This window comes from Dysidea avara, chromosome 11, assembly GCF_963678975.1.
Source record: "Dysidea avara chromosome 11, odDysAvar1.4, whole genome shotgun sequence".
Classification (NCBI taxonomy): Eukaryota; Metazoa; Porifera; class Demospongiae; order Dictyoceratida; family Dysideidae; genus Dysidea; species Dysidea avara.
Genome location: NC_089282.1, coordinates 9931633 through 9948822, shown reverse-complemented (window position 1 = coordinate 9948822; position 17190 = coordinate 9931633). Strand labels below are relative to the sequence as shown.

The 17190-nt window shown below is 37.0% G+C and overlaps 1 protein-coding gene across 4 annotated transcripts in view; it reads left to right on the top strand.

Moving 5' to 3' along the window:
- The window catches only part of LOC136239421 (F-BAR and double SH3 domains protein 2-like), a 155669-nt gene that overhangs the window by 110346 nt on the left and 28133 nt on the right, over positions 1–17190 (top strand). For all 4 annotated transcript variants that reach the window (XM_066030151.1, XM_066030150.1, XM_066030152.1 and 1 more), the window contains 2 exons: positions 5868–5996; positions 7140–7262. In XM_066030151.1, coding sequence (XP_065886223.1) covers positions 5868–5996; positions 7140–7262 — 252 coding nt within the window. The remainder of the gene's footprint in view (positions 1–5867; positions 5997–7139; positions 7263–17190) is intronic.

The window sequence follows — 17190 nt, the reverse complement described above, 5'->3', positions numbered from 1 at the left end:
TTGTACGAGCTCTCAAGTTCATACAATGCTGCAGTTAGGCATTTTAACAGTAAAGTTGCTTTTTCTGATCTTAGTGTGAGTTTTGTGTGTTTTGTAGTGCCAATATTATGTAGGAACATGAACACTGGTTAAGAATCACTAGTTACCCAAAGACAGAACGATTATCGCTTCATGGTTGTTTATTAACTTGCTTTAAATTATATGAAAGCATCAGAGATGAAATAATCTTCTTTACACTGCAGGAACATAGGCTCTTGCCTCCTGATGTTAGCTCTGGGAGACTTCTCTTGAACTCTGTAGGGAGAAAGATATGCAGCAGTTTAAAATATAATAATAGCAGTGGGCGGCTCCCTGACAGCCACTTGACTGCCACTGGATATGGTTTTAGATGCACCAACGCTGCCAAGACTATTCATTAAGGTTATTTTTTTTTGTTTGCATGTGATTTTTCTAGGGTAATTTTTAAAGGCTGCATTGGAGGCACAGCTTATTTTAGGGAAGAACCCTATCATATTGTATGATCTAAACTCACGTTGAGAAATATAAAAAGACACATTGCATGGGTGAGTGGCATAGCTGAGATCCACTGTGCCTTGTTCCCAATCATCAACTTTTTTAGGCCTCATAGTCAGCAAACCTTGTAGCTGTTGTGATCTGACCCAACAATCTCTCACGAAAAACATACAGTGCATGGAAGCAAACAACCAGTAATCCTCCAGATAGACCTTTTGTTTAATAGTGTGTTTACAATAATGACTCACATGCCTGTCGCTCTAACTTTAAACAGCAAATTAAACATGCATATATGAGATTCAACACTTGTACTACTTCACATAACTACAGTCTTTTTCAGGTGTGAACAGCTGCCTTCTATTGAAAAGCGTGCACATACATATCTATGCTACGTATAACAAACCCATGTGCAGGTTAGAGACCTAGCACAAGGATCTTCATGGATTTTAAAAACTGAGACAAAGCTGAGGTAATTAAAACACAAAGAACTGAGGGCGTGATCTCTGACAAACTTAGAAAATGGGACATTATATATGGGAATATAGGTGGGATTGGATTAGATGTTGTTTTAAAATTGTCACAATATGTTACATGAGTGCGGAATACTGAACATATTTTTGTCGATAAGCTGAGGAAATTAAAGCTCAGACCTTATCACTGCTTCCTGAAGTTGATGCTAAAATGAAGTTAATCTTGTTGACAAGCTAAGAAACTGACCAATTGCTGCTAGCTATTGCATGTGCGATGACGTCACAGCAGTGTGTATTAATAAAACAGTTTGAAGACTTGGCTACTATGGTGATGAGTTGTCACAACTTGTGGTTTATTAGGTATTTATAGTGCAACAGCAGTATAAAAGACCATGCATAGTTTCACGTACAGACCACATCCACAATAAAGATAGTGCAAAATAACCATTCTACCAGGAAGCTTACTCATCTACGTAGGTCTTGGGTAAAGTCCATCTACAGTTTAATTGAGACGAAACATGCTTAAAAGACTCTATAAGCAAATGAGAACTAAAGAGAATTTTCCATGATATTACTGGACTTCTCTGTTTATCCTAACAAATGTAGCTACAATGTTAATCTGTACCTTCCATAATCAAATTGCATTAGACGTGCTTATAAAATAAATGGAGTGAATAATTAAAATTGTATTGACTTGTGTGACTTCTGACTATTAGCCTGCAATTTGTTTGGGAGAGCATACTAGCAAATCAACAATTGAAAGTGAGATTTGTAATGACTGAGGTCTTTCTCATACAGGATTTATATAGACCTCATTATCCCCAAAGATCAAAGCAATTTATGCATACCATTTTCTATGTTTACTTTACTCTCAGAAGTTTGTAAAATGCAGAATATGGAAGAAATAATGGAATAAGTAAAACATATCCTTGCAAAATTATGCAGATAGTTATATACTCTACAGTAATTATGCTTTATTTACCTTGCAACAGATTTGCATGGCGCGCCACAGTGGTGGATAGCTAAACAGCAGCTGGACGAGCATTACTAGCACACAACTAGTCCTCTTCAAATGATCTACCTTCACTAAACTTGCTCATAATCTTAATTGATATTGCCACAAAACTAAGACCTGGTTCTATTCTTAGGACAAACTAGCTGGCCTTCATCAATCGTGTGCATTATTAGAGTTACACTATTGAGTTAAGGGGGTCCAGTGGTTGTATATTGTCTTTAAAATGTATTTCAAAGCTCTTCAGATTTAAACCAAGGAGGGTAGGTAAGTAAGTTTAGAAAAGGTAGATTGTACTTATCCTATTTAGTGCTCACCCGGCTGCTGTTTATCATCGTGGTGTACCATGTAGAGCAGTTACAAAGTAAATGAAGTATAATTACTACAGAGTATGTATCAAATGATACAGTCGTACCATTTAAGTAGGGATCCTGGTGAAATTTTTACGCACCGCCCAAAATTCCGCATTTAAAAAGCATCCTAGAGATATCTTACTAGATGAAAATCACCTTACGGAATAGTACTAGTCCATATAATACATAAAACAACATTAAATACAACAAAATACTTACAGGTGGCCGGATATAGAATTTTTAAAAATCACGAGAACTTGAATTTTTGCCTGACTTCCTGACTGACTGACCACAGTCGCAAGCCTAGAGGCCGAACGAAGCAGTGCACGGCCACCATTTTACACCACAATAACAAACTTACCAGTGGGATGTGCCTTTTGGGGTTCTGACGAGTGTGTGCCCTCTGCGCCTTGTCTTTTCTTTTATCTTCAATCAGGCTGCTTGTCTTCATCCAACGAAACCATATTGAGGCATTAATTTTCCGTATCAACACTTTCTCTAAGCAGCATAATAGACGCTACAAGATTATTTTAGGCATTTAGACTACGTGCTACTGTACGGAGGTACCGGTACTAGATAGTTTTCATGATAGGTCACAAGATCACGCCCATTCTTTTTTATACGCATTATTGATCCATCGATTGAAACCACAATGACACACCCCTTTTACGTTAGTTGTATTTCAGTGACCACACACCTTCAAATTGGAAGGCTGACTTGAGATACTCTAATAATCGATCGAAACCACAATGACCATGCCCCCTTTTGGTGGACAAGCACACTTCTTTGCTGGCTGACTCGAGATACTCTAATACAGCAGTCTCTCTAATTGAATAGTCACATGTTTATAGCTAGCTGTATGCCTTAGCAAAAAAACTAAACAAACTAGTGTATTAAAAATTATAAATTTAAAAACGAAGTAGGGATCCAAGTGATAAAAAGTAGTTAGTAAAACAAGAGATGAACGATGGTAGTTAATAAAGCATAGCTCGGTGGGAAATCCCTACTTTGGCATTAAACACAAAATAATTGCCAAAGTAGGAATTTCCCACCGAGCTATACTGTAATAACTACCATCGTTCATCTCTTGTTTCACTACTTTTTTCACTTGGATCCCTACTTTGTTTTTAAATTGATAATTTTTAATATACTAGTATAATCATAAAGTTTTGCTTTTTTTCATTATTCCATTACAAACTTCCTTCACTCTCAATGATAAGTGGGACTGAACTAGTGTATTCATCATCTACTGTACATTAGTATTAGTAATTTTTAGTGTTCTTTTGAACAGAATTCTGCCAATACTACTTAGTGTTCCCAACATTTAATCTGTTCTATATACTACTGTAGGGAAAATATAGTGCCTACCATTAAATCTTTCCTACATGCACCGTATACCCCAGGGGAGCAACAATGCATGTGTTACCTTAATGCCCAGTTCCACTCGTGTGTAGGCAAAAAGTCCATTTAGTGACACTGGAACCATCAATCCCCAAGGACATGAATTTACCACCTGGCAAGGTAGCGATCTTGCTATCTACTTTTCAAAGAAATCCACTATAAAACTATCAGGATACAGTGGCTATAACTGCCAAGTTTGGAAAGCCAGATATGTTTTGAAATTTACTTGTGTTCTGGCATGAAATAACTGAGAATTTACATGATGGTCAACTGCCAATTACTGTAATTACCTAGATCTGTTAGCCAGAGTATTCAGGTGAAAAATATGAGGAAAGATTGATTGATTATTTAAACTAGCAGTACTCGACAAAGCCTTTTCTTTCATATTGGAGTACACATATACCTGTAGTATTACAAACACACACAAAGCAACACTATATTTACAAGAATAAGGAAAAATTAGGAGTTTTTAAGTTTGATTAGGGATAAAAAGTATGGTAACAAGGGTGGTCGCCTACACCTGCAAATATACTAGTGATCATTTAATCCCTATACCCATGACTGAATTTGGGGTTAAATGTACATTAGTATATCTGCAGGTGTAGGTGACCTCCCTTGTTTCCCTACTTTTTTTCTATGATCCCTCATCGACTTAAAATTTCAAATACTTGTTTGTTTACTTTTTTGTAACATTTCTATGATTGGTGAACCTGCATGTAATTAATGCCATCTAATAAACTGGATGGCAATGAATTTAACCACACTGTAGCCTGGTGCCAAAAGTATTGCTGACTAAAGTTCTTTCTGCATTGAAAATTGTCTGCAAAGTGCAAACCATAGTGAACTTCTAGTATTGTAGGAATGTTTACAACCAAACGGTGGCTGAACTAAAATACCCTGCAGTCACTGAGATAATGTTGACCAAACATGGTGAGAATAGTTCTGTACTGCATAAGCTGTCGGAGTCATCTAAGACATCACTGTACATCATCTCAGTGAATGGTTATACAAGGCTTATCATCAATGTTGGGATAATGGCAGATCAGTGAAGGTCACGAATATGAATGTTGATGATTGATAGGTTGTCTCATACGACTCTTGACTGCTATTGTAGTATCAATCTTTAAGCATGTATGTCCATTGAGTCAGTAAAGTACCTCTAAGTATGTCTCCAAAGGACACGATTGGAATTTGAGGAGAAATTGAATTATGACAAAATTTGTGCACTTGTTGATGTAAGATATGTTAGTACTCCTGAGGCAGCTTGGAGACCATTTGAATTTCCTATACACCACAAATCGCATACAATTGTACGTCTTCCTGTGCATTTATCTGACCAACAGAATATATGATTTCACCATGGTGAAGAGGATCATCCACTGCTGAATGCAGTAGTCACAATGCACACTTGACATCATGGTTATACCAATTGGACTAGCTCTTTTACTTTACAGTGACATTCCAGTAGATTATATACTTAGTCAAGGAATTGGATACAACAAAGGAGAAATGAAAAAGAAATAAGCTGTATTTATACAATGAGTCATGAGACATCTTTGCATACTTCTATTACATACTTCTATGGTGCCAAGAGTTAGGCAGACCTAGTGGAAGTGTACTAAAACATCTATTATACAATGAAGCTGGCCTACATGACTTAAACTCACTGCTTACTTAAACTGGCAAATCCCTACTTGATTATGATATTCCATTACCAGGTGATCAAAATGGGATATAAAGTGACCCTTATGAAATCCATACTGGTGTGTCAATAATTGCAAATAAAGCGCTATTAAAAACTGGGTGTGGCCCAATCTTGAGGTAACGTATCCTGCAGAGGATACATATGCACAGTACATACATATTAGCTTCATCGGCCCCTCCTTATCTACTGGTAGTAATTGAGTTGCTTACATGTAGTTCCTCTATTATGACATAGAACATGAATCCAGGTTGTTATGTATGTATATGTATGTATTTTAATTGGCAAAAGTTTTAATTTACTGAATTAAGAATTTACACAGTAGATATATCCACCGAATTACCAATGTCATTATAATTCTTATCCATTAACCATGCATATGCTGTTACACTTTGAAATACATGCTATTTTATTAGGTTAGTGATCGACTAAAAAGTTGCCAGAAGAGATCAACAGTAGCAAGGAATGAATATCTACTTTCAATTGGTAGTACAAATGCTCTATTAGATCATTATTTTCAAGATGGTTTGCCAACGCTAATGAAAGTAAGTATAATCCTTGTCTTAATAATAATAATGTATATTATGTGACCTGATCTGCAAGCATCACAGAAAGATTGTTTTTGTACAGCAGCTATAGAGAAAATTAATGGCAGTGCGTATGATGTGTGTGTGCATGCATGTGTATATTTGTTGTTTTAGACCAATAGAGATAAGCTAGTTTATCTACATGGGGCATTTATGTATATCCTTTTTTTCTGTAAATGTGACTTGATTTTGGAAAAACCAATCTAAATTGCACATTAGAAGTTTTGAAATAAATGGTTGTAAAGAATTCAAGTCAGCATGGATAGTGTATGAAATTTATAGAAGAGATGCATCAATCTAATGCCTTTTAAACCACTTCCAGTACTTGTAGCTGCTTGTAGAGTTTCCCATCAAATTAGATAGAAACTCTGAGCAGTTGGATAAGTGAAGTAGTACACACACGAGTGCTCACAAAGGGGAAAAGGGTGGGGGGTGGTGTGTGGTGGGGTGGGGTGGGCAAGGGATAGATTTCAAAATGGAAGAAGACCACAATTGTAGTCCAAACACAAGATTGCAGGCTTCTTAGTGGCTGGTACGCAGCAAAATCAACAGAAATTGTTTGGTCAACAATATCAGGCCATCTACCAGTGAACCACTTATTCTTGCCAAGCCAGGCTCTCCACAAAGCCAGAAACCGCTATTCGTGCTTCCCACACCACCCAGAAAAGACGTTTGTTAAAATCAGCCTTGAGAAATTTGAGCAATGCCGAGGGTCAAACCTAGTAGTATGATAGTGTAGCTATCCACTGGTGGTGTTAATTTGATTTTGCCTGATGTGCGATTTGTATCAGTTTTGCTATCCACTGGTGGTGTTAGTTTGATTTTGCCTGATGTGCGATTTGTATCAGTTTTGTAAAATGTAATCAGAAATTTGTGTTTTACATGCTGTAACAAGCATACATTATTGTGATTTGTTGATGTGGTTCCGGTTTGGTATGAGTACTGCCCGCTGACGGCATATCCCATGCATAGCATGTGACTAAACACTGAAGACAACATCTATAGTTACTTTTATTGTTATAAATGCTAAGTTTGTTTTAATATGCATTAAGAATAATTGTAATTACATACTGCAATTCTTGTTGGCTTTTGTACATGTAGGTCATGGATGGCAATCTATATGAAAAGACTAGGGAGCTATATGTATTGTATGCAGATATGGAGCTTCAAGCCTGCAGTGCAGTCAGTGAAAAGTTTCTGGATCTCAAGCACCAATCAAATTTGGTTAGTAGGCATTAAATTTATGTTCACAGTAAAAAAAAAGTACTAAAACAAGCTGGAGTAGTGCACGATGTTAAATCACAGTAAAACAATAAGAAGAGTTATGTCCCTACTGTGCATTTCCATTATGGTATCTTGATCACAGTAGGGATATATAACACTTCTTATTGTTTTACTGTGATTTAATATCATGCACTACTCCAGCTTGTTTCAGTACTTTTTTATCGATATGCTATGGTCCCTACTCTAGTTGAAAATTCCAATTTTTTGTGCTTTTTGTAAAATAAAATTGTTATGACTGGTGGTACCACATTTGAAATGGCGCCACATGCCCCAGCTATCAATTATCATCTGAAAAGTGAAATATTCATTATGCTTCATTGTCAGCTATGTTCAACTCGTTACACAGCATTATGAATCAAGAACTTGTTCGAAAAGCACCTCTGCAATCAAAGTAACCACTATGAAAAATACAGATGATTTCCGTTATGAAGGAAAGCCATCACACGCTACCATGCACCAAATCGACATCTTTCACTGTCAGCAAAGATGAATGGGACACAAAAGAGGACACTGGTAAGTCCATGAAGAATGCATTGTATGTACTGTGGTATGCCAAAAAGCATGTGTCCGGCTGAAGTGACATTGAACAGTGAAAAATCTAGCCCGTAGCCTTAGCTGTTATCGAGTTACGCTTGTCTGAAGGCATCAGTCAATTATTCAGTCAGTTACTAGAAAATTCCGGTTAATAAATTTTAAAGCAACTTGATGAAAGTGATTAGTTTCGATCTGAACTCTCGTTTAGACGTAGTAGTTATCTAATACTACTTGATCACTTGATCATTCATTGTCAGGGAAAAGTTAGGCCGGTTTTTGGGTGATATTTTTCATGGGCTGCTCCCACACTTGTGTGGTGTACTGTATGATATAATTTCTGTAGTAGTTTTCTTGCAATATTTGATACTACCTAGACAAAAACTCTTCCAAAAGCTTTTCATCATGTAAAATATTAGGATTCCACCAATGCAGAAAAGTACCAACCAATTCGATACCGATACCTAGCAGTAATGTTTTACTGAGTCTGATAATTGCCATACAATTTACACACCGCAAGTTTCCTATATGTGGCTGTTCTATTAGAATATTTTGTTGTGCAGTGACTGTTGTATTAGAGTCTTTCGATTTTTTCATGTAAACATAGTAAATAGCAGTTGCTCAATGTTTAACACAAAAGCAATTCCTGCACTTTTTATGCTAGGATAATGCTCAAAATTATTTCAAGCCTGTTATACCCCAAATAGTATTTATGATGATGGTTATGATGATGGTTATGATGATGACGATTTGCACAAGTAACTATTAATTGATATAGGAATACCTAAATAACCAATACTAATCAATACTAAAATACCCATCATCGGCTCCAATTCGATGCCGATCTGATTATTGATGGAACCCTATACAATATTTCTATGATGTTATTAGCAGTAATGTTTTGGCAGTTGCTGTCTTTTTTTGGAGGGGAACTGCATATATATATATCAAGACACACAATAGTGTGTCATGCTGCCCAAGAAGCTGGCACGCCACACGGTGGGTATATTGACTGGAAGAAAGAAAATGTCATTTTCACACTTTTGTATCTCGGTGATCCCTTATCCGATTGGAACCAAATTTGTTACAGAGTTGCCCACCAGCCAGGGAAGTCTACATACTAAATTTGAAGGAAATCGCTCCTGCCATTTCCGAGATACAAGCTGCCAAAGTATCGATTTTTTCTTGTTTTTTTTCTTTCTTCATGTTTTTGCACACTTGCAGCAAAAATTGCTATAAAATGCAAACGAGTACTCCGATCGCCTTGAAATTTGGCACACAGAAAAGGAGTTTAAAGGCAAATCCTTGCATCAAATTTGGTGCAAATCCGATGAATGGTTCGGGAGTTATGACCAATTATTCACGTAAAACAAGACCGATTTGTTGTCACGCCTACAGGGTAAACTGCTTCATGGAATGAGTCGAAAATTGCTATGTAGATGGAGTAACCATCGTAGGAGTACCTTTTGGTGGTTTGAAAAGATTCGAGATAAAGACCATGGAGATATGACACAAAATCCAACCTGTGGCACAATTATGCGATTGATTTTTATGAATAAAAAAGTATTAGTTTTTACGCCTACTAGGCAAACCGCTTAGAGCAATGAGCTGAAAATCGGTGTATAGCTGGAATAATCTTCATAGAAAGTCCTTGCAGTAGTACAGAAGAATCGGATTACAAACCACTGAGTTATGATTCGAAAGCCAACTCCGTGTGGCAAATGCGAGATCGACATACTCTAATAGAACAGTCACCCTAATAGAACATTTCGCTAATTTATTTACTCCATTATAGAATTCCATTACATTACAAGTTATTCTGTAGGGAGTTCAGCTGCAAACAGTTAATCTTATAGACAGTTTAACAAGAAGCAAGTCACCCTATAAGAGTTCAGCTACAAATATATAGCTGTAGTGATTCAGAACATTAGAAGCCACACTGAAGAGAGTTCAGCTATAAACAAGTCATGCACCCTGTAGAGAGTTCAGCTACAAACAATTTACTCTGTAGAAGTTCTGCTACAAACAAGTCTTCATTCAGAGAGTTTAACAACCAAAATCCACCATGTAAAGACTTCAGCTAGACTAACAAGTTACTCTGTAGAGAGATCAGCTAGAAATAAGAGAGAGCTCAGCTAGAAAACGTCACCTTGTAGAGAGTTCAGCTACAAACAAATCACACTGTAGAGAGATCAGATAGAAGAAGACACCTTGTATAGGGTTCAGCCATAGATTGTGGAACATGCCTCTACTATCTATGGTTCAGCTGTGAAGTAATCACCCTAGAGAGAGAGTTCAGCTAGAAAAAAATCAACCTGTAGAAAGTTCAGCTACAAGGAAACCATCCTATAGAGAGTTCAGCTACAAACAAATCACCCTGCAGAGAGTTTGGCTGCAAAAAATCACCCTGTAGAGTATTCAGCTACAAACAAATCACCTTGTAGAGTGTACAACTAGACACTAGTCACCCAGTAGAGAGATCAGGTGCAAGAAGTTACATTGTAGAGATATCAGCAAGAAGAAATTACCTTGCAGAGAGTTCCAACAAAGAAACTATCCTGTAGAGAGTTCAGCTACAAACAAATCACCCTGTAAAGAGTTCAGCTACAACCACATCATCATGCATAGAGTTCGGCTACAAAGAAACCATCATTTAGAGAGTTCAGCTGCAAACAAATCACCCTGTAGAAAATCCAGCTACAAACAAATCACCCTGTAGAGAGATCAGCTAGAAGAAGTCACCTTGTCGAGAGTTCAGCTACAAAAAACCACCCTGTAGAGAGTTCAGCTGCAAACAAATCACCTTGTTGAGAAATCAGCTGTAAAGGAACCATCCTGTAGAGAGTTCAGCTACAAACAAGTTACCTTATAGAGAGATCAGCTAGGAACAAATCATATTGTAGAAAGTTCAGCTACAAACAAATCACCCTGTAGAGAGTTCAGCTACGAAAAGATCAATGTGTAGATAGTTCAGCTATAAGAAGTCACCTTGTAGAGAGTTCAGCTACAAAGAAACCACCATGTAGAAAGTTCAGCTGCAAACTAACCATCCTGTAGAGAATTCAGCTACAAATAAATCGCCCTGTAGAAAGATCAGCTAGAAGAAGTCACCTTGTATAGAGTTCAGCTACAAAGAAACCATCATGTAGAAAGTTCGACTACAAACAAGTCACCCTGTAGAAAGATCAGCTAGAAGAAGTTACCTTGTAGAGAGCTCAGCTACAAAGAAACTATCAAGTAGAAAGTTCAGCTACAAACAAGTCACCCTGTAGAGAGATCAGCTAGAAGAAGTTACCTTGTAGAGAGCTCAGCTACAAAAATCCATCATGTAGAGAGCTCAGCTACAAACAAGTCACCCTGTAGAGATATCAGCTAGATACAAGTTACCTTATAGGGATCAGCTACAAACAAATCTCTCTATAGAAATATGTGTTGGAAACAAATCACCATGTAGAGAGTTCAGCTAGAAACAAGTCACTCTGAAAAGAGTTCAGCTACAAACAGTGGGAGTTTCAGCTACAGTTCAGTTATGTATAAGAAGTCACCTTATTACCTATAGTATGATTATCTTTCATTGTGAAATATACAAATATTTTTAATCAGACAAAAAACTGTACACAACATTTCTTCCTTTGTTCCACAATTCCTGCAGAAAAGAAAGAAAACAAGTTAGAAGGAAGCCCTAAAGCCGGCCATAGGCCGGCTTTGGGGTATACTAATTCAAAAAGAAGCGAAATCTAATCTAATACAGCCAAGCTGTAAAAAAAGAGTGCGGCCCTCAAAAAGGCTATAGTTGAAAAAAGATGTGAAATCCAAGGTGGTGGCCAAGAAATGGCTGTGATGGTAGGTTAATGGCAAAAATTTTAATTACAACAATTCAGGGTGAATTTGATGCCGGATCCTAGTAGCGCAAAGGAGGAAGAGGAGGCAATGCAAATTCACCTGAATTGTCGTAATAAAATTTTTGCCATTATTACCTACCATCACAGCCATTTCTTGGCCGTCACCTTGGATTTCATATCTTTATTCACCATAGCCTTTTTGAGGGCCGCACTCTTTTTTTACAGCTTGGCTATTTTGGATTAAATATATATATATATATATTAATACAACATCAATATCGTTTCCTGTACAAAAACTCCAATAGCAGCTTGTGGTATATTTTTGATATACTATAGCAAACTAGCCAATAGAATCAGTATATCACTTGTACATTTGATATACACATCTGATTGGCTAAAAATTCTTGAATAGTGTTTAGTTGTTTTACCAGTTAGGCATGTCCGACTTGACAACTAGTGGTACCATAGTAACCAATACCTGTTACCTAGCAACAATACTATTGCCTAGCAACCGTTGCTAGGTAACCACTACTGATTTTAGAAATGATTTTGACACCATAGCAACGGTTGTTAAGCAACTGCTAAAAGGCCTATAACTAGGTCAGCTTTAAATTTTGTTGCCTAGCAACAGTTTCTATGGATTGTTGGACCAATTTTCAAGTAGATTGTATTCTGCAACACATGTGCATACTTCTTCAGCATGCTAATCACAAGGAATTACTTACCAGTACTAATGATGGTATAAAACATTAGAAATTGCTGTTACTACTTCCAAGTGGGAGACGAGATGTTGTATTAACATATTATACTACAGATATCATGGTATTCGAAATATATACCAAAAGATATACATATTTAGGAAAGGATGCCATAGTGCGAGGCTTCGCCTCGCACTATAACATCTTTTCTAAGTTTGTATATCTTTTGGTATATATTTCGAATACCATGATATCTGTAGTATAACATATACATATATATATATATATATATACTGTATAATATGCAGTCAGGTTATTTACAATCGCTGGACTGTACTGTTCATGTTGAACAGGACTACTAGACTGGTAAGATGGCTATTGTATTGCTGAATATAAAAATACAGATGGAACTAGTTCCTCTTTTTCAGATTTCCACTACCCACTAGACAAAGTCAAGTGTAATTTTGGCTGTTATGAGTGCAATTATTCCCTAATTGCACTAAAATGTGTGTGATTGCTTATTGATCACATATTGACCACCCTTCGTGCACATCTATCCAGTTCTGTGTGGCCATTAACTTCTAATAGGGCGATTGCATCATTCTTTCAGTACTGGCTAGTTATGATACCATTTGTTGTTGCATTCAGATGTCAGCAGTTCTGATTAGTTGCTCAAAATATCAATACTTATTGCACTTAAAAGGCTTCTAATGTCAGTTTATTTGTTTGCCAATTGCATCACTTTCTTTTGTAATTAAATGGCTTCCATGATTCTGTTATGTTATTGGTTGTTTTACAGTGTCGATTACAGAAACAAACCATGCAATTTGCACTCCTACTAATAGTCCAGTCAATTTATGGTTTGACCTTAAACTAATTGCAACACTAAATGATTTCAACAGTTTCTGGCACAGACAAATATGCTCTATAACATATCAAGTCCCAGAAAACCCCTTAAGGGGAAAGTGACCTTTTGCATGACCTTTTACAGCCAATTTTAACAAAATAGGTTTTCTGCTTCTATTTCAGATGTTCTTAATCCAAACTATTTAAATTTTGTATCGAATGATTGGTCTCACTATAAGGAATAATATGATACTTGTTTGGTATTAATAGCTTTACTTGTCTAAAGTTATCATAACAGTTGTACAGGCTACCACTTTGTCCCGCCCACCCACTTACTTAAATTCTGTTTATTGCTAGCCTAATGATACTTTTCCCATGGCAATGGACATATTTATAACAGAGGATCATACTGAAAGCTAAGGTATATGTGTTACCATGGAAACTGATTATAACTTTGGTTATTTTCAATCACTATTTCTTTCATGAATACAGATTTAGTTATTTATAATTTGTGACTGTTCCACACCCTGGGTTTTATAGTCGCTTCTTTCTCTCTGGTTTGAATTCGTAATTTCAAGCAGACACGATAGCACAGCAATATAAAAAGATCATCACCAACTATCACAGTGTTTGCTACTCTTTAATGAGCTGCTGCTTGTTATTGCTGTTCGATAAAAAAGTTCTTTCTTTGTGTTCAGCTTTGGATCATTGGTGAATGACACAGCCATCCTTCAGTGGCTATAAAAACCAGTTTTTTACAACTAGATGTGTATACTGGGGGTATATTTAGTGTTTGAAGGAAGTACTTTTTGTGGTGTATATGCATGATTATCCAAATAGTTAAAGAGAGGGCTTGTGTGACAAAGTGCCAGTAAAGAAGAAAACTGTATAGTAAGAATTTCTAACTAGCAGCGTCTGGGGCATATTGGCATCCTCCTCAGATATACCATATCTTTTGTTGATGACTTCTCATAACCTCCACATTTCTTGGTGGTATAATCTGCATGTACTGGGCATAGATATTCTTTATAAGTACTCCCTTGTTTCCATGGTATATGCTGCAGAAGGGAGCCACCATCTAATACCAATCGAAGTTCCTCCAGAGTATCTAATTAGACTGCACTAGCTGGTGCAGTCTTCTGTGGTTGTCTAAGTATTAGTGATGTATATATGAAAGAGAGCTGGTGGATAACTGGAGAGTTCATACTTGAACACATCCTGAGTGTCGCTAGTGCTTTCGCAGCTGTAGGGTTAATCTCTGAAAAAGCAGTTGAGGATCAATCTGAATTGTAACACCGTCAATATTTACAATGGAATTTTGTGTCTGTAGTGACTGCTTGATGATTATTCTTGAAGGTGTACTCAGTATCTGCCACATCTTCCATTCTATCCATTACCACCATTTGCCAATGTTATAAGAGCAACAGAAACCATGTTGATGTGATCTATTGATTTGGAATCGTGATGCACAATGGTAATGCAGCTGCATACCTAAAATAACCTGTAATGGGACCAAAAAACTCTAGGTAGAGCTGCCTTCATTATTGCCTGCCCTATTGAAGTAATTTTAGACTGCAGCTGCAGCTTTTCCCACAATCAAGTGTGTAAGGAACAATCTTGTAAAAAGTTAACACATTCTTCAGATTCTAGCACTTCAAAACCTGGATAGTGACTGTGAGATGCTTTTTACCTCATTGATGTCATCCCTGATTAATTTGACAGAAGTCTCATTTTCTTTTTATCCAAAACAGCCAAGCTGTAAAGAAAGTGTGCGACCCTCAAAAAGGCTATGGTGAAAAAAGATGTGAAATCCAAGGTGGCGGCCAAGAAATGGCTGTGATGGTAGGTTAATGGTAAAAATTTTAATAACGACAATTCAGGTGAATTTTTGTGCCGCTTGGTCTTGGCACAAAATTCACCTGAATTGTCATTATTAAAATTTTTACCATTAACCTACCATCACAGCCATTTCTTGGCCGCCACCTTGAATTTCACATCTTTTTTCACCATAGCATTTTTTAGGGTCACACCCTTTTTTTACAGCTTGGCTGTTTTGGATTAGATTTCATTTCTTTTTGTATTTGTATACCCCAAAGCCAGCCTATGGCCGGTTTTGGGACTTTTTTAACCTATCTTTTTTTCTTTACCCCAGGAAGAAGAAAAGATGAAGTAGATGTACTTTAAATATTTTATCAGTAAATGTAGAAACTATATATATAATACATATATTGATTACAGAAATCTCAATGGTGGTTTCTTTGTAACTGAACACTCTGCAAGGTGACTTCTTCTAGATGCTCACTCTACAAGGTGAATTGTTTGTAGCTGAACGATCTACAAGGTAACTTCTTCTAGCTGATCTCTCTACAGAGTGATTTGTTTGTAGCTGAATTCTGTACAGGTGATTTGTTTGCAGCTGAGCTCTTTACAGAATGGTTTCTTTGTAGCTGAACTCTCTACAAGGTAACTTCTTCTAACTGATCTTTCTACAGGGCAATTTGTTTGTGGCTGAATTTTCTACAAGGTGATTTCTTAGTAGCTGAACTCTCTACATGGTGGTTTCTTTGTAGTTGAACTCTACAAGGTGATTTCTTCTAGCTGAACAATCTCTTTCCATAGTTGCATGAACTCCCTACAAGGTAACTTCTTCTAGCTGATGTCTCTACAGGGTGAATTGTTTGTAGCTGATCTCTCTACAGGGTGACTTGTTTGTAGCTGATCTCTATACAGGTTCCTTGTTTCTAGCTGATCTCTTGAATTCTCTTCAGGGTGACTGCTCTATTAGGATGACTGCTCTATTAGAGTATCTCGATCTCGCACTTGCTGCACTAAGTTGGATTTCGTGTTATAACTCCGTGGCTTTAAGTCTGATTCTTCTACACCATTGATGAGCCTTTCTAAGATGATTACTCCATCTGTACAACGATTTTCAAAGCATTACCCCAAGCGGTTTATCTGGTAGGCGTGGCAAGTAGTCGTTTTTTTTATTAGCTAATCTCGATTGCGTGATTGTTACAGACTGTTGGTTTTTTCGTTGTATCTTCCTGGTTTTTAGCTCGATTTGTTTCAAACCACAAAAAGTTTGAGGTTCAATAGTTACCCTATTCACCCACCGATGTTCAGCTTCTTCCCATACGCGGTTTACCCTGTAGGCGTGACAACCTATTGGTGTTATTTTTTTTAAATAATCGCTCATAACTCTTTGCCTGTTTATCGTATTCCAGCCAAAGTTGGTACCGAGATGCGCCTTTATACCCCACTTCTGTGTGCAAAATTTCATGACAATCGGGTATAGCATTCGCGTTTTATAGCAGTTTTTGTAAGTGTGCGACAAGAGGAAGAAAAATAAGAAGAAATAAAACTAAGAAACTAAGCCAATTTTTGAAGTCGCATATCCCGGGAATGCTAGAAGTGATTTCGCTCAAATTTGGAATGTTTGGTGCTGAAATTTGAGGGCATGTCCACAGCAAAAATCGTCTTGTTTCATCAAGGAAGCACAGAGCTACAGAGGTGCGAAAATTGCGTTTTCTTTCTTCCTGTCAATATACTCATGGGTGTTGCGCGCCGGCTTTTTGCGCCGTACGACACACTACTGTGTGTCTTGATCTATATCACAAAGTTATGTAGGCCAGTCCTGGCTTTGCTTCTGAAAGTGACTACATTTAATTACTAAAATTCTGTCTGAATAATCTTGTTTTGCTGCATACTGTATGTGAATAGCTGTAAGTACTTAGTTCACTGTCAGCCAGATTTTTCTCCATAATTATGTTGAATCAGGTCATAAAGGTAATTTGTAAAGAATTAACATGGTATATCTCAGTTTCCATGGTAACAGATACACCTAACCCTTCATTATGACCCTCCATTATGAATATGTCCCTTGCCATAGGAAAAGTATCATTAGGCAAACAATGAATAGGTTAAACCATAATTTAATCAAGTGCGTGGGTG